The 23,019-nt window shown below is 31.0% G+C and overlaps 1 protein-coding gene and 1 long non-coding RNA gene across 7 annotated transcripts; one reads left to right on the top strand and one right to left on the bottom strand.

Moving 5' to 3' along the window:
* Positions 1-102: 102 nt before the first annotated feature.
* On the top strand, positions 103-18,211 carry LOC105202042 (proton-coupled amino acid transporter-like protein CG1139). Of its 6 annotated transcripts, none has more exons than XM_039447972.1 (11): positions 5,011-5,158; positions 8,711-8,784; positions 9,680-9,782; positions 10,400-10,499; positions 10,692-10,826; positions 12,156-12,428; positions 13,512-13,596; positions 13,785-14,057; positions 14,755-14,933; positions 15,248-15,417; positions 15,673-18,211. In XM_039447972.1, the coding sequence occupies exons 4-11, from the start codon at positions 10,438-10,440 to the stop codon at positions 15,915-15,917; spliced, it is 1,422 nt and encodes a 473-aa protein (XP_039303906.1). In that variant the 5' UTR covers positions 5,011-5,158; positions 8,711-8,784; positions 9,680-9,782; positions 10,400-10,437; the 3' UTR covers positions 15,918-18,211. The 6 variants fall into 6 exon arrangements, with proteins under 6 accessions (XP_011168703.2, XP_039303906.1, XP_011168706.2 ...); XM_011170404.3 differs by having other exon boundaries at positions 9,629-9,782; XM_011170403.3 differs by having other exon boundaries at positions 9,583-9,782.
* Positions 18,212-19,220: 1,009 nt separating this feature from the next.
* Positions 19,221-22,684, bottom strand: LOC120357515. Its single transcript, XR_005574506.1, has 2 exons — positions 21,713-22,684; positions 19,221-20,378 (listed from the first exon to the last, which is right to left on the bottom strand). It is a non-coding gene; the product is annotated as an uncharacterized LOC120357515 (long non-coding RNA).
* Positions 22,685-23,019: the final 335 nt, after the last annotated feature.

The raw sequence follows: 23,019 nt of genomic DNA, 5'->3' as shown, positions 1-23,019 counted from the left end.
TTTTACTAATATTTTTTAAATATTTCAATGTTTCAGCTTTCCGGGCAATTGAGTTACTCCGATATTGCGCGCTTGATGCACAACTTTTACTTTCAATAAGTTCACCTTGATCAAGCCGAATACTCGGCACACATGCGCAGTTCCCTGGTGAACCATTCGCTTCATCCGACGCTAGACGTCGCTGGACTTCCATCGTCGTATGGATCGCGAGACTAGTCACCCTCCCCGGCGTGACCTAAAGGGAGACCGTCCTTAATTCTCGCGGAAGGCGCCGTGGGTGCCGCGAGCCGCGCGCGGCACATTTTCTCCGTGTCCAGAGCACGCGTCCGCAGCCCCTCGCAACCCGAATGAGCAGCCCACGTCGGGGGTTGCTGCCAAGAGGGTGCACACTCGCACGCACGAGAATTTCACCTCGCGTCCTCTCATTTCCCGGTCGTAGCTTTAGTTTACGCGCCGTACCTCGTGGGATAGTGTCACCCTCGTGCGTGCTGAGCGACGGACGAATGGGCTCGAACGTAAGTTGCACGGGGTTGCGGTTTTCACTGGCGCACCGTTACCATCCCTTCGATATATTTAGATTTAGCAGTATCGACTGTAGCTAGTATAGTAGCCCAATAACGATGGAATCATTCTGTCTCTCTCTCTCTCTCTCTCCCTCTCTAGACTACATTGTTCTCATTTTTTCGATTTCTATATGCATATTTCTGTGTAATATTTTCCGTACGAATTTTTAGGTCAGATAATGTAAGTAAGATAATATAAGCTCATTTCAAAAAGAAACTTGTGATAATGTCCAAAGTAACGTCTACCTTCTTTCTTTTTTATTTAATGCACTCTTTCCGATAGCGCGGTAACAAAGATGTGCTTTTGTAACGAAGTATTTATGTATTTGCATCCCTGAAGAAATTTTTGTCAGCTTCCATCGCATAGATCTATTCAAAAATTTACATTTAATTGTTTACCAGATAGAAAAAAATCTGAAGTATTTAAAAATACTTTTACGGTTTTACTGAAGTATTTAAAAATTTAGTTCCAACAGATCCAAAAGATGACTTTGTTGAACTGTTAAAATAATTATGAAGAATACTGACGAGCAATACTGCAAAAAGTTTTGACATTCTAGCAACCAAGGTAAACATCCGATACAATTTTTTAAATGATTCATTAATTATTTTCACAATTATTTTCATAATTATATTCGTATTTTTCATAGAATATATTTTAGGAAAATTGTTTCGCGTATTTAATTATTATTATTATTAAACAATTATCGAGTATATCTCGAGGGTAATAAATCCATAATTAATATCCATAATTTCATTGTACACGCGCGGGAAAAAAAATTTAGATCAAAAACGTTACGGGACAATGCATCAGTAACGATGCGCCAGAATTACATAATCGCACCTGCTCGATGCTTTTCCCTAACGGGAATTGAAAGTTTCAAGTTCTTTGTTTCAAAATGCAAATTTACTGCAGACTCTTCCGATTTAAAACTGTTGAATCCTACGAATGTCAATAACAGCACGGAGTTTTTAAAACTCTAACTCAAGATATACAGTAGAAGATTAAGAGCTCAGAAATTAGATATTGTAAACAGGGGGTAACGAGATCACTAAATGGTTTCCTTTTGTTCCTTTTAAAACTCTTTGCTTTAGAAAATAAGGTTTCAAATATTAATTAAAATATTGTTTCAATATCTAGAATCTTATAATGACAGTACGAGAGAAGAGCTTTGTTAATTTGTTAATAATATACTTTATAAAAAAAATCGAATTCTTCTGAATAAAGCTCGAGAATAAGTATTATCAAGTATTTTTCATTACCTCTATGATCTTCACAAACATCTCTTGATTTAATGTACTAATGGATCAGAGCTTATAGACCAAAGTATATAGCTCTATAAATAACGATCGGTTGGTAGGGGTTTACAATCGTTATATATCTCAATCATCTTGTTAGCAAAACAACATTGAACTTACAAATCGCTTACTAATTAAATCTCTTTAATGACTCCATTAATCTGACAATCAACCCCGTTAGTGCACATGATTTTATAACATGTGCGACATGATGAAGCACCTTACATAACTTGTCAAATAACCAAAAATGTTACTATTTAATAACATTTTTAAAAACGTTAAACATAATGGAGGTAAAACCTCTTTATCAAATAAATGTTTTAAAAATATTTTAAAACTTGTATTTGATATTAAAGAATACATTGTTTTCAAGTGTTGAAACTTTGTTTCTCGCGCGTGTATAATGAAATAATGAATAATAATTATGGATTTATTACCTTCGAGACGCACTCAATAATTGTTTAATAATAATAATAATTAAATACGCAAAACAATTTTCCTGAAATATATTCTGTAAAAATAATTACCAATATAATAAAATTATGATATGAATAATTATAAAAATAATCGTGAAAATAATTAATAAATCATTTAAAAAATTGTATCGGATGTTTAACTTGGTTGCTAGAATGTCTAAACATTTTCCAAACATTAAAAATTACCACTTTCGTTAAAATAAGTATATGTTTTCTTTAATAAAAAAAAAAGAGGACTTGGCCCATTATTTTTAATATTTTTAAAAATGGTTTCCAAAGGTTTTATAAATATTTTCAAGAACATTATTTGCTTCTTGGGTTACAATCTCTCCCCTCCCTTAAAGAAATATAAAATATCTAAATAAATAAACATAATAAAAAATCAAAACTAGTGTTTACACAAATTCTATTTTGTTCCCCTCCACTGCACTGTGTACTTCACAAAGAGCGTTATACCTCAGTAACCTGTCAGCGCTGACGGTTCTCGAACTCTAATTTTACCGCCCGATTCTTTCTCGTCGCTCGACATATGCTAAGAATTTCGTCGTAACCTTTCCGAACATTAGCGGATTACACAAATATCTTGGCGATCGGGGGACCATGTTTTCTCGTCACGGGACACTTATATAACAACTCGAGCTCTCTTAAACCATAAATATTGACGTGGAAATAGGAATTAAAGCATACAGATATAAAGCGATGTCTTATCGATTTACTCGATGACTAAAACCATTTAAAACATTGATTTTATTCTGCCGAGCGCAGAGCGACAACAGACAATTTGAATAAGCATCTATCATAACATCTCTTATCTAATGATAAGAGCGATTTCATCAAAAACTATCTCGACTTTAATTATTTCCCTTTTTATCTTTTTTGACGGAAACGCTACGTAAAAAAAATTTTGCAAAAAATAAAGTTAAGCATAAGTGTAACTAATATTTCAGACAAATTTCGAAAACATTAATTAGACACTTCGCAAGTTAAACGCAAAAGATCCGCATAAATTGATATAATGCGTCGTGCGTCGGTCGGTAGTAAAGATTAAAATAAAACAGTTATGTCTCTAGACGTGTGTCTGCAAAGTGACAGCTTGGCCAGTCTGAGGGTTAAAATTAATAGATTGTAAAGAAATAAATAATAACATACATGAAATAAACAGGAACGAACTAGTAACGATGACAAACAACGTGTCTACGTAAAAGTGTTTATATCCAAGAAGAACAGAAAAGTAAAATAATGTCAATTTGACTTCTTATTGTTCTTTACGTCATTTTTTTTTATCATAATTTGGTCAATACACTGAGAAAAAAGTTGCTAATTTGACTAAATTTTTCAATGATGATGATTACATTTCTTCAGCTCAACTATTTATGTATTTAACTTAAACACATAAAATACTTGAACTTTAAGTTAAACATGTTACATATGTATATAAAAGTTGAATATATAAAAGCTATTTATATATTTAACTTAAATACATAAATGCTAGAATTGAAGAAATTTAATTAAGTTGAAAATTTTAGTCAAGTTGACAATTATTTTTTCTCAGTGTAAGAATCAAATTAACACATTTTGACTTTTCTGCTCTTCTTGGTGAATTATAAGTAACCATATACACACATGATGAAGAAATTCTATATACGATTGCCAGTCCAAGACGTTGTTTTGTAATCTTATAGAGCATTTCGAATAAAATGTTTTCCTAAGACACGTTCATTGACCAATAGTTTAACATTATTCCAGTCAAACTCATGATTACGACTTATCCAGTTCGTAATGACTGATTAGTAGTTAATATGGTTGCGATATTCCGCAACTCTTGCTTTTAGCGATCTAATCTGTCCCACATAAGATGCGCTACAATCTTTACAAGAAATCTGGCATTTGTATTTAGTCGACAGGAAGCGGATCTTTATGTGCTTTTATTACTCAATCCAATTTGTTTATTTTCTGTTTATGTATCTAAAGTTATCTGAGATATAGTAAATCATGGGAGATATATCATAGGAGTAAATCATGTTTCTTTATTTCAACTCGCTATCTGTTTTGTTTAAGTTGTTCTATTTGTTTTTCTCTTAATAGAGTCTATGCCTTTCGGAATTATAGTCGCTATTATTGCACTTTAGACTACCACGTGCACCAGTCGCATAAATCTTCACATCTCGTGCGCGTCGCTGACATATCGCTCATTTGCTGCAACAACGACGTAACTCGAAAAACAAGATTTTGCAAAAAAAAAATTGAGTTTGAATGTTTTAAAATTAAATTTCAAATTTGGAATTTTGAATCATAAAATCATAAAAATATCATTTTTAAATGCTATTTTAACGTAATATCTGATCATACAGTAATAAAAGTATAATCATTAGCTCTATTTTCTATGAGAAAAGATCTTGCACTCTTACCGAAGATTTTATTTCTATTAAATCGTAATAAAATAATAAGCTCCTATTAACAAACTGTTAATCTCAGTGACAAAATTTAAATCGCGCAAAGTTGATCAGCAAAATTCAATGGCGATTCTCACGTCTTTTTCCTCGGATCGAGATGGTACGTACACGGCATGGACACGAAAATCTCGGTGTCTAAATCTCCGTCCGCGTGCACTTACGGGATGCCGTTTTAACTGACCGCATCATGTGATAAGCTATGCTGAATGCGTACCACCACGGCCAGAAATTGAAGTGGTGAGGGTCAGTCGCGAGACAACCTCGGTCAGCGGCTGACGCATTAGCGCCTGTTGTGGCAGTTGCTTCCTTCTTCAGAGTCGGATTACATTCGAGGGTTGTAGTCGCGTTTACGGATGCATTTAATCCGGTAAGTCAAATCCCTCAGTTGCTTCCTGTCTATGCCGAATCGGACATCGATTAAAGATTTTTTTTCTTTTATGACAGTCCGCGTCTCTTTACAATTTCCTGATCGCGAAATAAAGTTTACTACTTGTTCGTTCTTCTTATCTTCTCTTCGTTAAGGTGTTTCCACAAAAATATCGCCGTAATTAATCGATTTTTAGCTCTAGTCACGTACTTGTTGATAGTAGTTATACTTTACTCAACTATAATATCTATTACAATTCCTACGTCACAACGATCCCTATTATCAATGATAATGCATCCAACAATTGGCCAAACAAGTGATGACGCGTTAGATCCTCTTTCAGTAACACTCAATCTTTCGCAGAAAGCTATTATAGTCGAGGTACTATGCCAGAAAGTTATTATCCCAGGTATCTTTTAGAACAATTGGAATGATTATTTTTACCAAAATTTTTTTTAAGTGAACCATAGATTTTTGCAGAGACGTTTTGCATCGAGCGATAGAAGGATTAACTAACTCTACCATTCTTTCAATTATCCTTAGCCGGCCATATAAATAAACTTGTCAAGTGTGCATGCCGGAGCAAATTTATTGAAACATGTGGATAACAGAACCGCACTGTTATTTTAACTTGCGCAAGCATAGCCGGCCACAAGCATTCAAGTGCTTGTCAAATATTCATGCGCAAGCACGCAAGTGCAAGTTTATTAGGATATGTAAATAAATTATACAGTTATTTTGACTTTCGTGAACAATTGGAACAAATATAAAAAATCATATCTATTTGCGCCAAGCTGCTCAAGTGAATCGGACAGCGTGTGTAGCGGCATGGCAAGCTCTCGATTCAGATAACGGAAAATAACCTTACAATAAAAGCAATTAAGTTGAAAAATATATCAAAGAATTGCTCATTAATTGCACCTTTTATATCTATATTTGCTCGATTTAATTAATTAATAGTAATAATGTTATTACACAGAAGTCATAAATTTTTACACAGTTATATAACTCTATACTTATTTTTTTTTAATATCGTATAAAATGATTGCTTCTCACTCTTTTTTTTATTTGCATTTTAAATTTTTGTTCAATTAAAGAGCAATTTTTTGGTGTATGTTTTACATAATTATTTTTAAACTGCACATGCATGTTGTAAGCGTGCAAATCGGAATATCTAGATGTACTGAAACTGCAAAATTATCGCAAATATGCATACGTTAACTTACACAAGTGTATTTGACAAATTTATTTAAATAAACGTGTGTGATTCGCTTTAATTATCAATAATGTTACAATAATCCAGAATTATTTTCCCAATATAATGTATTTCTGATACTTGAATATTTGAAGATAATCATTCCATAATTTATTGAATGTAGATTTATATAATCAGTTTTTTTATATTAATTTATATAAAATACTTGTTCAATATAAAATCACGAAACAATTACCAAGTACTCTTAAAAATTGAAAATGTAAGATAAAAATATGTTGACTCTTATCAGCAATTTATGGTAGAATTAATTTTTCGTTTCGTCTTTAATTAATTTGCTCGAAGAGAAATAAAAACGTCTTAGTTTTGACATTTATTTACTTTCTTCTATGAATAATAGTTGACTGGTACTTGTATGATAGTTTTCTAAAACTGAATATGCAAATTAAGTGATTTTACTGTATGCTACCTGAATTAAATTCAATTATTAATAACAGCAAAACCGATTCCCATCCTTCAAGACTGTCACTGAGCCAGAGCACGTTTGTTCTAAAGTTCTAATGAATAGAACCCCTACTTTAACGTTATAAGCAATGAAATGATCGCTATTAAGCTCGATGAAAGAACTGTTACGCAATAGTTGAACCCTTTATCCGATTCAATTGATATCGCGTTACATTAGCGATCCGCTAAGCCGACAAATGGCAGTGACAAGTTTTCTAATTGTGCAAAAAGACTTTGTCATCATTTAACGATTACATTGCATTTATGTCATGTATTTTGCGCATTTGTTATTTCAAAGAAAGTATGTTACAAGCTATACTTTCTTCTGAAACAATTTTGCAAACAGTATTTTTATCTAAAATAATATAAATGATAACAAAGTCATCCTATTTCAATCTCATATCAATCAAATATTTTGACGTATTATCTTGTATAACATTACAATTTTTTTTTCTACACTTATTTTTATTCTTTTGTTCGAGGAAAAATATTTCTTAAAATGTTAAAGTTCGTAAAGTGAACAACGTAACGCGTCAGAGAATATTTGTTACAATTAGCCGGTTCACTTGCATCTTAATAATTAATCTCGTACACGTAGTATATTTATCGACTTTTTTATTCAACTTGCGTCGGCTAAATTTAACGGTGCGCGTCAGCAATACAGAATTCAACAGATTGAATGAGATTAAACGGACTGAAAACTACTGTCTGCGGGCTCTCAATGCAGTTAACCATATTCAAATCATACAAGCATTATTTTAAGCTGAATCATTATTAACATTGCAAACACTGTATACGATTTTTGTGTCAAACTTATTAAGCATAACAGTATTCTGAATTCTTAAGTCTCTCTTTGTGTTCCTCTCCAGTTTATTTTTTGTACATTTTCATTGAAAGTAAGAAACTTTTTATCAGAGATTATTTAGAGCAAATAAATGTAGTTAATATCGCATTATTATATGTTAATTATACAATTTATTATACATTAATTGTTGCATAATATATTTTCGATCTTGACAATCAATTTATTTCACCTAATGTGACTAATCAATTTTTTTACTAACAATTCAAAAAAATTTTCGCAGCAGCGTCCAACTATAATAACATAAATATGCAAAACGAATTTCCTTTCCTATTATACCGTCGCGAGATTCGTATGTCTGCGTCCCCATTTCTCATGCTTTCGAAATAGCATGACACTTGTTAAGATAGTTTTGGCAGAGGGGGCTCTCTTCCGACAGCCTAAAATTAGTAGATCGACAAGGTATATTCCAGTCATATTGTCCGAAGCGTGAAACTACATAGCTCCCCCTTGTACGCTGAGGAAGTAAGAATTAGGAGGCCTGATTGTAATACTTAAACTGCTAACTCGTGTATATTCAATGTACGTTTAGAATATTCTTCCGTGTTAATAAATCGAATAACTCGTATCATGTATTACTTTATATGCGTTTTTTGTTCCTTTTTTATACTACTTCACTATTACTTTTTTATTATTATTAATAGATTCATTATCGTGTCATTACATTATTTTTTTAATTACATTATTTTTTTAATTATATCAAAGATCTAAGTTTACAAGCAACATCATTGTTAATGCTTCACTTCCCAAGAGGCTTCCCTTTATTACACATTCTCTGCACTTTAAAGTTATTTTTAAAAAAGCATATGGTATACTTTTAATTGTGTGCCGGTATTTTAAAAAGTATTTATAAAAAAATTTTTACAGTTACTAGACTGTTAACTAATATAACTAAGTTGTGTTACGTCTTTAAGAATTAGTATTATGTATTTTTAATATATCATTTAAGGCGTTTTTCTTATTTTCATTATAGGTATAAAATACTGTAAACGGAGGAAATAACAATCTATGCCAGCGATTGCTGAAAGTTGATTGGGACTGTAATTGGTGAGTCGTCTTGCGATTTTCGAAGCAGCAAGTAATCAAGTTGAGATATGCACTGTTAAAAATCGGCGGCAGAATTTAATGAAATGTAACGGAAGCAAATTTCTAGCAGGTACATTAAAAAACATTATTTTAATGTAAATTTAATGTTGTCAAAAAAAGTGCACTAAAAGTGCACTAATTTCATGCACAAGATTTTCACTTATTGATATATTAAATTTAATGTGTAACTTAAAAATACATTAAATTTCATGACATTTTTAACAGTGTGGATTTGGTCAATCTTTGCGGATAATAAGAAATATTTAATTAGATAATGTAAACCCCGAACATGAGCCTATCAGATAACGGACATCAATCTAAAAACATTAACTTTATTCGTCATTTTAAACGTATTAACAATGCAACGTTATTAATTAATTAAATATAAGTATATCGGTATCGCTAGTATTTGAATTTGGTCCAAACAGCGCGCTCATTTAAATAGCATTGTAATTACAAGACTTAACAGTGGAATTTGTAAACGGAATACATCGCCTTGGATGCAATTTCCTCGAAATTAGATAATGATTTCCTTGTTCGCTGATATTTCTATCGCGACCATGACCTTATAACAGAAAACGTTTCCTCTTGTATAAAATTAGATAGCGTGTTATTATGTTATTGAGTAATTTGCACGTCGAGACTCCATAATGCATAATACATACATTGCTCTCCCCATAATACAGCACATTGCTCTCGTATAATCCGACGAATTAATTGATTTTACATATTAAGCAAATTACAATTACTTCATAACAGTTTCCGTAATAATTCGAGATGCGTTTATCTATTTTTAAACGCGAAGAGGTGCACCACCGTTCGCCGCTAAACGCGGATTTACATTTTACGAGAATAGACTTTGTCCCCGCGCGTATTCGAGATCAATCGTCCAGTTCAACGATGCAAAACGGTCAAAGGCGTAAATAGCGAAGTGCGAGGATACCCGAGTGCAACCTTCAGTAAGTTAACTTGAAGCTGCATTTGACCTCAATGCAATAATTAAGAGCAATCAATTCGTAAAGAATGTTCTAAACCCGCGTGCGCCTATAACGGATTCGCAATAGTAAATTGACATTTTTTTCCTTTACTGCATTGCTCTACATTTGTGCCAATTGATTAGAGGTTTTAATGTTTCGGACCGTTCCGCAATGTAGGTCGATTCTCACATCATTGTGTGACTTCTGTTTTAATCAGTTATGAGTCAGATAAATTAAGTCGATATTAAAGGCAATTTTTACATTATGTAACTTACGTAATAATTATTATTTTATATTAATTTTAATTAAAACAAAGTAATCTATCTAAATATCTATTAAAGCAGAATATGATCAACAGGCACTTTATTGATTTTCCTCAAAAAGAATTGAATAAATTAATAAACATTCCGCATCATGTAAATGAATTGTAATACGTAATTTGATTAACATTGGAAATTAGAATACATCACTTTTACGTGTTAACATTAGGATAGTAACGGCAAAATTAATGATTATTTTGCAAAATTTTATATATAGCATAAATATAGTATAAATATATGTATAAAGCAATGGAAATAAATTGTATTAAAATGTTTTAGCGACACAAACAAACGAGTAAGAAGAAATTTGTGTGACCATGGAAAACTCAGAGAAAGAATGTTTGCGAATGCAACCGATTGGCTTCCAAAGTCTTCATAAGTATGATTGAATAATATTGAATATACTGAATAAATATGATAGTTGAAATTGTTTCTGCATGCATATAAATATACAGACATATAATAGATGTATAGTGAGATAAGAGAGAGCATGTTAATTTACAAAAAAAGTAGTTTAACTTTTCGCCAATCATTTCTGTTACACTGATGTCATCTGAAAATTTGTACATAGGGACGTCATTACGGACGGTGTAAATTCTGAGTGCGTTGATGGGGTAAAAAATGGTGAAAATATATTGTCTCCAAGTGAAGATACGGAGGATAATTATGATCCGCATAAGCATCGGAACAGACCAAATCCAACTTCGTAAGTATAAAATAATGGATTATGACATTCATTAAGGATATATGACATCCATTTTTACAATTGTTAATATTTCGAGAGATTAGATTAAAATATAAATGCGCCTAAGAATTAACTAAGTACGTGAAACACAATACTCGTTATTAAATTGTTATTCGTTCGAATTGTTAATTCACTATTGATTGCTAAGATGATCAATTCCGCGCATCCTTCGAAATTTTGTTGAGCGAAAGGTCAACTTCGAATGTAAATATTATAAGAGGATGTAAGATCTGACGTACATGCGCCATTTCTTTAGAAAATTTTTAACGGTTTTGTTAATCTAAAAATAAATTATTAAGATATTAATTTGTTATTAATTATTAAGACAATTAATTCCAAACATTTTTTTAAACTTGACTGAAAAGTCAGCTTCAAATGTAAATATTTATAAGAGGTAAATAATTGAGTGTACACTCGTTATTCTTCTCTCGGAAATTTTCTGTAACAATTGTATTAATTTGAAATGTCTTAAACAATTTGAGGAGATAACTGGGCAATTGGGAGTCGGCATTATAATAAATAATTCAAATAATTTTAGGAAGATGATTCTTTAATTCACATAATAAACGTTTCAAGTTTTCATCATTATCTTGTAATAATTATAGGATTAATTCTTAAACATACTCCTCAGAAGTCAGTCCCGACGCAATCTTTATAAAAAGAATGTTTACACAGTTGCAAGGCTGGGATGAAATAGAAGGCTGTGTGTATTCAAAGGGACGTCAAAGTTATTTTATAACGCAATAAAACCATAAGAGAAATCTTGGTACAATATTAAATTGTAGCGTCGTGAATTAAAGTGAGAGATTAAAAAAGTAATGATTTCATAATGAATAACATAATAGATAAATAGTCAATTAATACAATATTCAGTGCGACCACAGTCAAATACGTAAAATTAAAAATGTAAAGCCACAAATCAATATTTATCGTATTGTAAAATGATATTTTACATCGAATGTAGAGGTTGAATATTTATTTGTGGTTTTATATTCTTTATTTTGTATTTGACTGTGGGATTTTACTGAATATTATATTAACTTATTCATTATGGTTTATTATTATTAGTTATGGAACCGCGTTTAAGAACTAATTCAATAAATCTTATACTAGTGATACTTGAGACAAAACGTTTATGAATTAAAGAATCATATTCCATAAATTAATTTGAATAGAGCACTTATTACAGAGCCGACTCCAAATTTATCTCTTTAATTTGTTTGAATTTTTGAGAATCCATTATTATTATTATTGTTATTATTTGATTACTAAAATAACTTCATTTTTCAGAAATTTCGAAACACTGGTTCACTTGCTAAAGGGCAGTCTAGGCACGGGAATTTTAGCGATGCCAAATGCATTTTACAATAGCGGTCTATTGGTCGGCGTCATAGCTACAATCATCATAGGCATATTGTGCACGTACTGCTTGCACATACTCGTAAAGGCGCAGTACAAATTGTGTAAACGGTTAAGAGTTCCTATGCTGAGCTATCCGGACAGCATGAAATTTGCTCTGGAGAAAGGCCCACGAAGTGTGAAATGGTTTTCGCCCTATGCACCGTAAGTACCTTCCATTATTTGTCTATAGTTGACAATTCTAACTGCTCATTAGTAGATAGAATGGTCGCATATCTATCGCATTCGACTATTTTAGCAATCTTTTGATAAAGATATAAAATTTTTATTTGCATATTTTATACAAATATATATAAAATACATCAAACTCTCTGTTTATTACGATGTGTGCTGAACAAATAAATATATATTTTATTCAAAAGCAAATACACATAATTGTAAAACAATTTATATTAATAAAATAAAATGTTTAACATAAGAAATAAGAGGAAATGCCATTTTTTGATCAAAGCGGATCTTGATGCTTAATAATATTTTCATATCAGTTATTAAACATATTTTCCAGTTCTAAAAACTGCGTACCGATATAGTTTTTTGAATTTGAAATCATATCTGAAATTAATTTGATCGTCAAATTTTAATAACGATGCAATAAACATAAAAAAAAAACGCAAAGAATTTATTTCGAATATCACTTCAGTCAGTTTTACAGGTATTATTTTCAGCTTTAATTCATAATTGCGTTTCAAGTGCGACAAACCATATCGGTATATTTCTATAAAATTGAAAAACATTTAATAATTGATATGAAAATATTATTGAACGTCAAGATCTACTTTTATCAAGAAATGGCAGTTTCTTTATTTCTTGTTTTATTTATATCTCGGTTTAATATTAAATTTATTATTATTATTATTATAAAATATTTCATTACTATTATACAACTCTAGAATTTCTTAAAAAAATCTATTGTAAACAGCTAAAAGTTATTTAAACTATATGACTTAACTTGTCTGTGGCTTATTTTCGATTTATTATTAATTATAAAGTAACGGAGTTTAATATGAACAAATATTAGTACAAACAAAAATAAATAAGATTGTTATAGATGTATTTTAAAAATAATAAATTTAAATCTTTGTTCTGCCGCTGCGTTCACATAGAAAAAAATTAAAAAAAAAAGATATTGATTGCTACACAAAATAAAAGTATAATTATTTGACCCAGTTTTGCGAGTTACATGCGCGAGTACGCAGTTTTGAATTTTAAAAATGCTATTATTTCCAGAGGACTCGTAGACGGGTTTATGATAATATATCAATTGGGAATTTGCTGCGTTTATATTGTGTTTGTAGCAACAAATATCAAACAGGTAAATCCACACGACGGTAGTAAGAAAAGAAAATCAATATCGAGTACTTAATCGATCGTTCCTAAATACATACGTGCTATCGTGAAAGCATTTCGCTGATCGACATTTTAATACGAGCTTTCACCATCAGACCCCACGTCTGGTGGACGCGAGCAGCGTATTCATTGTAATTTTGTTAACGAACGCAGGTGACAGACCAGTACTGGGAACCTTTGAGTATTTCGACCCATATGCTCATTTTGTTGCTACCGCTGATTTTAATAAACTACATTAGAAATCTGAAGTTACTGGCGCCGTTTTCCACGCTAGCAAACCTTATTACGTTCGTCGGACTCGCCATGATTCTAGTGTACATGCTTGACGATCTACCGCCGATCAGCGAGAGGGAGCTGTTTGGCTCATTAAGAAATTTTTCCCTCTATTTTGGAACGACGTTGTTCGCGTTAGAAGCCGTCGGTGTGGTAAGTCTAGAAAAGATTATATTCCTTTTGGAAGTTGCGATCACAGTTTAGCAATCTCCCTCCACGTGTTCCTCGAAAAATTTTATATACGTATTTCTATCTAAATATATAATAATAAAAATTGACATATGGAGAACAATATACAAAGGCCCCCAGTAAATATAATCATTGTTATATGTAATCAATCGAATATTTACCAAAATATTCTTAAAGTTTAATTTTTGTTAAATTTGTTTACCTCGTATATAATGAATATCTAAAGAAAATTTTTAATCGTACAATTCAAAGATAAAATTAAAATGTGACTTGGGACTCTTTGAGAAATTATTAAATTAATTGTTATTAATTAAATTTTCAAGAGTCGTTAAATACTATTATTCAACTGAAGTAAAAATTTTGCTTATTTATATCGTTACGCATGATATTTAAAAGAGAAAACGTTGTTATTACTATTATGCAAATTATAGCTCTGGAGAACAATATGAATATCTAAAGAAAAATATTAATCGTACGCCATTAAAAGATAAAATTAAAATGTGATCTGGGAGTACCTTTGAACAATTATTAAATTAATTGTTATTAATTAAATTTTCAAGAGTCGTTAAATACTGTTATTCAACTGAAATAAAAATTTTACTTATTTATATCGTTACGCATGATATTTAAAAGAGAAAACGTTGTTGTTTCTGTTATGTAGATTATAGCTCTGGAGAACAATATGAAGACACCGAAAAGTTTCGGGGGATACTGTGGTGTATTGAACATAGGGATGACTGCGATTGTTATTTTATACATAGCCATGGGTTTCTTCGGTTACATAAAGTACGGACCCGAAGCAGCGGGAAGTGTTACTTTTAATTTGCCAAAAGAACAAACGTGAGTAGAAAAAACAATTTCACTAAGAAAAGTCAAGAAGTTATAACTTTTTTATAAAAAGAAATTATAATTATAATTAAAATTTTATTTAGAGTTTTGTACAATTACTATCGCATAATGAAAGCGTCTTGAGTCTATCTATTAAAATACAAAGTTTTACTGCGAAAGAACGTATGAACAATCCAAAATATGAAGAAAATAATTTCTTGCGTCTATAGTAAATATATAATCAAGATCTAATTTAATTTAGAATAATCGAGTTTTCGATTATTACGAACAAATTCTATTTTTCAAAATCCTTTTTAATTTTGCAGTATGGCGCAAAGCATTAAGATAATGTTTGCCATCGCCATATTCATAACGTACGCCCTGCAAGCCTACGTGCCCGTTGAAATTTTATGGACCACCTACTTGGATCATCGAATACGAAACCGTAAGCTTTTGTGGGAATACGTTTGTCGGACCGTGGTCACTCTAGTCACGTGTAAGTAGCGTTATTGTCAAATTTTAACTAATCGATTAATTAACAAAATTATTCAATTAATTGTTATTAATTAAATTGAAATTAAAAATCCCGCCGTTAAATAATATTATATTAATTAATATGAAAAATGTCGATGGTGAAAAATACTTGCACGATGCTCAAGTACTTAAGCCCGTATAAAACTGGTCGAACGTCAAAATTGCGTTAAATTAAATCGAAAGGTCCTCGAATAATTAGAATTTTTATCATTTTCAGTCGTTCTGGCGATTGCTATTCCGAGACTTGGCCTATTTATCTCGCTATTCGGCGCTCTCTGCCTATCCGCCCTTGGTATTGCTTTTCCGGCGATTATCGAGATATGCGTGGCGTGGCCGGAGAGCGATTTCGGCCCTTGCAAAGTCCACTTAATCAAGAACCTCCTTCTCATCATATTCGGTCTGCTGGGTCTCGTGGTGGGGACCTACGTCAGCATCGTGGACATAGTGAACTCCTTCAAGTGAACGCGCGCGCGAATATTTTCCGAAGCAGAGAGACGTATGGGACGCAGCTTGCGGAGAAGCTTTGACGATGGCGGACGACCTTAAAGTGTCGATAGTACGTCGACAAGCAAACTAGCTCACAGGCCCGTCCCTCTCTTTTTCTGTCCCTCTGTCCTTCTTTCACCGCCATAAATTTACTTGGATTTTATAAGTAATAAAAAAATAGACGCGATAGAGCTTGTCGAAGAGCACTCGAAATCTCGAGACAACACAATCCCCGATTGCAAAAGGTCGGGATTCAAAACTGTGATGAAATCTCTCCTAAGCATGTACCGGAAGACGTCATCTCACGCGGGTCGTTGTTAAAGATTTTTATTACTCACTTTAGAGAGGTGCATATTCTTATTCGTTAAACTGGGCTGTATGTATACATGCAATGTGTGCGTACACAGGTACATACGACGTACAAAGCAAATGTTTCAGTAATTGAAAATACGTGATGAACAGCCAAGATTGTTTAATCTCTGTAAGGATTCACAATACACGATCTAATTATATAATTAACTGAAATACGAAATATATAAAACGTTATTATTAACATACAAAAATACGAAAAATTTTTATATTATTTCAAAAATAATGAAAAACATCTGAATGAACCAATATTCAGACAATCTAAAACACATTTAATGCTTATTATTTATAAAATAAATACAAAAAGTTATCTTGGCAAACACGTAATGTTTCTTTAAACATTTTAAAAATATTAACATATCAACTTTAATTTTTATAATATTTAAAATGAGTTTATAAATGTCTTAAAGTATTTAAAGATTACAATTAAATTTAAATATTATAAAAAAACACATTTAAAATTATTGATAATAGTGATATAGAAACATATCGATCATTGAAACATTTATCTTACATCGTATGTACGAATGTTCTACTCTAGTATACATAAAAATGTCACGCCTAAAACGGATTTTATATAATACACATAAGTATACGGATATCGAACAGATATTCACAAAAAATTTTTCAATTAGACAATTTTATTGGTAAAACATTTGCGCTTAAGCTCTTATCTCAGTGATACGAGTACTTAGAAACACGGTTGGCATTCACCTTTTTTTTTTTTAAGATGGATGTCGCAATAATCGAGGCTTGAAAATGACGTAAATTCTTTGAGCTGAGAATTGGAAATTTTTTAATAAACGTACTTTGTATCTAAATCTTGTATGTATGGTGATTTCAATGAATGAAATAGAAAAGAATTGTCAAATCATGTTATCAACGTTTAATAAAATTAAGTTGGAACAAAAATTTAAATAAAAAATTAGACAGTTAATTTTTTTTTAATGTATTATATATTGGATCCTCTTAAATTTGACAATCATTTTACAAAAAATTCTGTGACTATGTGTCTACCAAATAAATTTGTCTACCAAAGAACTACCCTAGAATTAAATACACTTTTTTAAATTTAGGTTCGATTCTACAGCGATTTTGCTAGAAAGCAATAATCAAATTGATTTTCGTTACGTCTTATAAGTTAGCGGAAAAAGTAAACAATAAACGAATTGTAAGTAATATTTGATATAAGTATATATTTTATATACTTATATTAATCCTAACTGATATTTGTTTCAAAATTTTCTTAACTAGTATTTGCGGATTCAACACATCTGACAAAAATTTAAACATTAAATTTAAATTAATGTATCTTTACTTAAAGTTAATGTAATTAAATAAATTTTCTTTTGTTTTGAAAAAACCAAAATCCGAGGAATAAGATTATGTAAGTTTACGAAAAAGATTTGTTATAAACACGACGCAATTTCCAGATTTTGGGTGTAAATAAAAAAAATACCTGGATTCACACACTAAAGCCGCAAATACCAATTAAGGTTAATTAAGAAATTAAATTTGCTTATTTTATTTCTCTAATTTATAAGACGTTTCTCTATTGTCTTCCCTGTTTTGCTTATCTTATCAAAATATATGATTGAATATGTATAACACTAAAAAATAATCATAAATAATGATTATTGCGATATCCAATTTGTGGGAAATGTCTAAATATTATATTACTGATAGAAAACATTTTAATTTCATCTGAATTCTATGACACTCAATCATTTTAGAATTTTATTTAGCTTCAGAGTGTAGAAAATTAATGTAAAGCTTTGAGTTTTAAATCTTCTGATTCTAGAAACTTTTACGTTTAATTTTCAGAAGATCCAGCAACTCTTAAGCTCATTCTAAAGAGAAAAAAAAAACACCATTTCAACAAAGTGTGAAATGTTGAAACATTACAAATGAAAGTATACATGAAAGTTATACAATTGAAAGTAAGTAATTATTATGATGTACACGCGTTTAATTTTCTACCGTCAAATTTATAATAATTGCTCTTCATAGATGCACGCTGAAATGAAGCTATACACTTAAAAAATAAGCGTAAAAATTGCATGAAAATGGACCTACACAAATTATCTTGAATATTTATATATAATATGAATTTTTTATAAATTTATAATTTTTGTGGATATATACTGGCTATATAAAGGCCCATAAGTTTATTAAGACAACAACCAGAACATTGAATTAATTAAATGTCATATTCTTGTTTATATAATTCAAGTGTTCTGTTGTGATAGAATAATAGAATCTTTTGTGTTTGGTCTATTGATTTTTTGCTTAATAGATAATTGTGTGATTATGAATTATATTGAATATTTTTGTCGCAACTACTGAACAAATATTTAGGATTCATTTTTACTTTTTTTTACATAATACTCATATTTATAATAAATATGTTATTCTTACTTATTCAAAGGTTCACTTAACTTATGTATAAAATCTTAAATATCTTTATTACTAAGTGAATAACACAAAAAAATTAAAGCTACATGATTTTATACTTTTGAGGGGCACTTTATGCATGTGCGTGTGTGTGTGTATGTATGTGTAAATTAGCAATATTTTCAAGTGCATAAAAATATAAACAAGATTTCAAAAACAATTTGGTTTTTTAAATAAAATTATATAAAATTTCTTTGTGTAATTCTTTTAATTTTACATATAAAAATATAAAAGTAAAGTTAACAAAAAACTAATAATTTATTAAACGTTTTATATTTTATATGTTTAAAAAATATTAATTTTTAATTATCTTACGTCTCTTCTAAAAAAATGACTTATTTAAAGAAATGCTCTTGAAATTTCTTTCATACCTATGTGTACAACCATATTATTGCTACGGTATTATTTGTTCCTCAAATTCTTCAAGTCTCTTGTAGCTTTTATTTTTTCTTATTATTCAAAATACCAAAGATGTTTAAGACAAGTTAAAAGAACCATTCTGTACAATATTATTTTACTCTCTTTGCTCACATTTGTGTAGAAATAGGAATTCTTGAATAGAGTAAAAGCAACTGCTTAAAATGTCAATCAACGTAATGTTAGACTGAACAAAAAATATCACTATGCTATAATCGCAAACCTAAAGCATTTCTTAGGCCCAAAAAGTAATATTGCAATATGAAAGTATTTCCCAAAAATCACGAGGCGTTATTGTTGACTATGAATGACTATTAATACGTTATATTGTTGAATAGTCTAATTACACTTACCTAAGCAAACCTTAAATTAGTCTTAAGCCAGAAAAAATAAGAAATTTTGTTATTAGAAAAAAAAAATTATATTGATATTTTTAATAAAAGTATGTCACGCAAGACGACAATGGTTGAATACTAATTCTTATGCACATGGCGTTATTATTGGTAAAAAGATATTGCCTCGTACCAATATTTGTCAAGATAGTAGCACAACACACAAAATAGAACAATTTGAAATCAGAACAAAAATAAAAGAAAGTCATCAATAGGAGAAACATAGAAGCGATAATAACTATTGCTGTAATAGTTGTGACGCAAGCAATAGATTAGTAACGATCTCACGGAAAAGAAACAAATGTAAAATACATTAAACATCTAAATATACTGTTTTATATGTGAAAAAAAATTGGAAAATACTTGCCGTGTATTCTTAACCCTTGACTCATTAATTTTTGACAATCATCTCACAATCATCTTATTTAAAGCTTAAACTCTTGAAAAATTGTTAATAAAGTCTGATATTTTTATTTCTTTTGTTTTTATCTACTTTTACTTTTTGTAATGGTTACATAAAATTTTTAAGTTTTGTTTATTATACGATTTTATGAAAATATATTAATAATAATATTGTCACATTTATCATTATTTTTATCCTTATATAAAACTCTCAGTAAGAGAGTTTATAGAGATAACACATTGTAATAATTTATCATAGACACACGTATATATGTGTGAAAGACTTGCTATATATTTAAAACAATTGTTATAAGTCTGTATCCTCAATAAAAAAATTTATTCATCACTCACCGACACCAATGCGCAGTAATAGAGTTATATCTGCAACGACGCTACGATGAATCTGTAACAAACAAATATAAAATCTAAATTAAAGCAGTCCAGGAAAAAGCAATCTTTATTTTAAAAAATAATTACTGAGCACATATGTAGAGTTTTCTCGAAAATAATCATGTAATTTTATAAATTTTCAACAAAGCTTTATATTAAATACAAGTTTCTATTTTAAGAAAAAGAATTCTCATTTCTCTGAATCTTATTTTCTAATTCATGGATAAATGATCTAATTAAACAGAAACATACTTCAGCACATAAAAATAAGTTTAATATTATATATATAAAAATAAGTTTAATATTATATATATATATATATATATATATATATATATAAATAACATATTCATATATATCCAGATAGTAAAACGTGACTCAATCTAAAACTTAATCTAAAACAAATCATTGTACAGATTAAATTGCTTGTCAGTTGCTACTTTGTTACCTTTTATTTAATGTGACAAAAATGTTTTAGTCAATTCAATATTAATATGCCTAATTTTATTGCCGAACAAATGTGGAACAATTATTGCAGCTAATCTGTGATAAGTATATTGCCTGTAAGTTGTTGGGAACTTGCCATTATGATATTTTGAAAACTATTTATAACAATCTGTGAGCAACATGTCAGCATCATGTGAGCAATAATTTCCATTTATAAGTTGTGATAAGTATAATGTTGATAAGTTGTTAGGAACTTGCTGGTATTGTATTTTGGAAACTATTGCTGAGAACATACTGACAAGAGGATACCCCCTTCGGTTGCTTTACTAACAACGAGAAATGATGAGAATATTTGTAGCAAGTTGCTGACAACTTGCAATTATTTATTTATTTGTATAAATTTTCTGATAACCAATTATTTATGAGACATTAGCAACTATTCTCGATCACAAATATTCTCATAGTTGTCAGCGAAGCAACAGAAGGAGGTATCCTCTTGTCAGTATGTTCTCGCCAGCAACAGTTTCCAAACTATAATACTGGCAAATTCCCAACAACTTGTTGGCATTATACTTATCACAACTTATAAATGTTCACACAATGTTGACATGTAGTTGATCATAAATTGCTATAAACAGTTTCCAAAATATAAGAATGGCAAGTTTCCAACAACTTATCGACAATGTACTTATCACAGATTAGCTATAATTGTTCCACATTAATTACTCGACAGTAAAATTCAGCATATTAATACTAAATTAACTAAAACATTTTCATCGCATTAAACACAAGGTAATGTAATAACAACTGACAAGCAATTTAATCTGTGCAATAATTTTTTGATTAAGTTTTCACGTTTTGTTATTTAGGTTGTTACATACATCTACAAATTTTACTAACCGCAAGGTTGCTCCACTGGTGTCTCTCCAGATCTTTTGTTCTCAGGCTGTACAATTTATTAGATTGTCAACTTTGTTGGATTCCCTCGACGTAACACAATAACTACAATCGCACGATATTTTATACGTCACGCCCGAAGTTAAAGCATAAAATGACGTTCAACTTTATTCGCGAAAAAAAGTTACGATAAGTTTTTAAAACAGAGAATGTACATTTGTAAAGCAGAGAATTTGTGTTTGGCATAGAATTACAACGCATATTCATGTCGATACATTTAGGCTGCGGTCCGATTCGTGTTTAAACCGCTATTGGCTTCATCATTGGCTATTCTTGTTTATGCCTAATGAACAACAAAAACAGAATGATGCCAATAGTAGCACTTTGAATGTGAATCAAACCACGGCCTTAGTGTGACACCTTAACCTTTTTAACGGTTAATAACTCGTTTCGCGGGGCCATCACGTTTCTCTTCCAAATTCTTTAATTTTGAATGATAACGTATCGAATAAGTATATTTTTATTAAGATTTGAAGCCGTTATTCTAAATAAATACTTTTTATTATCATGCACTGACAATTATACGGCACATGCACGCATACACACGCAGCAAAAATCGGAGTAAGATTTAACGATACGAGAGCTCGTAAGGCGATGCGACGCAAGCAAGTCTAGCCGACAACCAGTATTGTATATTGTTAGCTGAGGGGTTACTTCAGGTTATTGACCACGCGAGCACGCGCGAGGTAAACCAAGCTAGGCACCATGCAAACACCACAGCATTTCCCTCGGCAACGGTAGTAAAGGTTATTGGAGCCATTGGAGTACCGTTATCGCTACCGCGCAGCTGCGTAGCGCATCGCCGCCGCTCGGTCATCTCCGCCGTCATTCGGCAGGGAGCGTCGAGGTCGAGAGACTCTAGCTGCCGCTGCTGTTACTTCACTGACGCCGTCGCTCGTCGCCGCCACTGTCGCTATCGCCGCCGCCATCATATTTATGTGTCCTTCACTAGTGGTCGAATGTAACAATTTTGCGCTTCTCGCGTGTTCCAGATCGAATTACGCATAAATACAGTGTCGAGTGTGCCGATGCAACAGCGGACGATTGTTTCGATACACAGTGAGTCACGATGTCGTACTTGAAGAGGTCGTATTCGTTCGCGAAGTGCAGGTATGTGCTCGTCGTGTAGCTTCAAGTTTTCGCGCGCGCGAATATACCTCACATTTACGTAGTAGAATATTTGCGAATGCCGAATGAAACGCTACTAGCCGTCGAATGTACGAACATGTAAGATTTTCAATCGAGATGCG

This window comes from Solenopsis invicta, chromosome 1 (genome assembly GCF_016802725.1).
Source record: "Solenopsis invicta isolate M01_SB chromosome 1, UNIL_Sinv_3.0, whole genome shotgun sequence".
NCBI lineage: Eukaryota > Metazoa > Arthropoda > Insecta > Hymenoptera > Formicidae > Solenopsis > Solenopsis invicta.
This window is presented reverse-complemented; position numbering and strand designations above follow the sequence as displayed.

Bases quoted from the DNA above. Each gene is read 5' to 3' on its own strand.
- LOC105202042 (XM_011170401.3), top strand. From the start codon at position 10,438: ATGGAAAACTCAGAGAAAGAATGTTTGCGAATGCAACCGATTGGCTTC. The intron at 12,429-13,511 runs GTAAGTACCTTC...TATTATTTCCAG, and splicing joins TGGTTTTCGCCCTATGCACC to AGGACTCGTAGACGGGTTTA. The intron at 14,934-15,247 runs GTGAGTAGAAAA...TTAATTTTGCAG, and splicing joins AATTTGCCAAAAGAACAAAC to TATGGCGCAAAGCATTAAGA.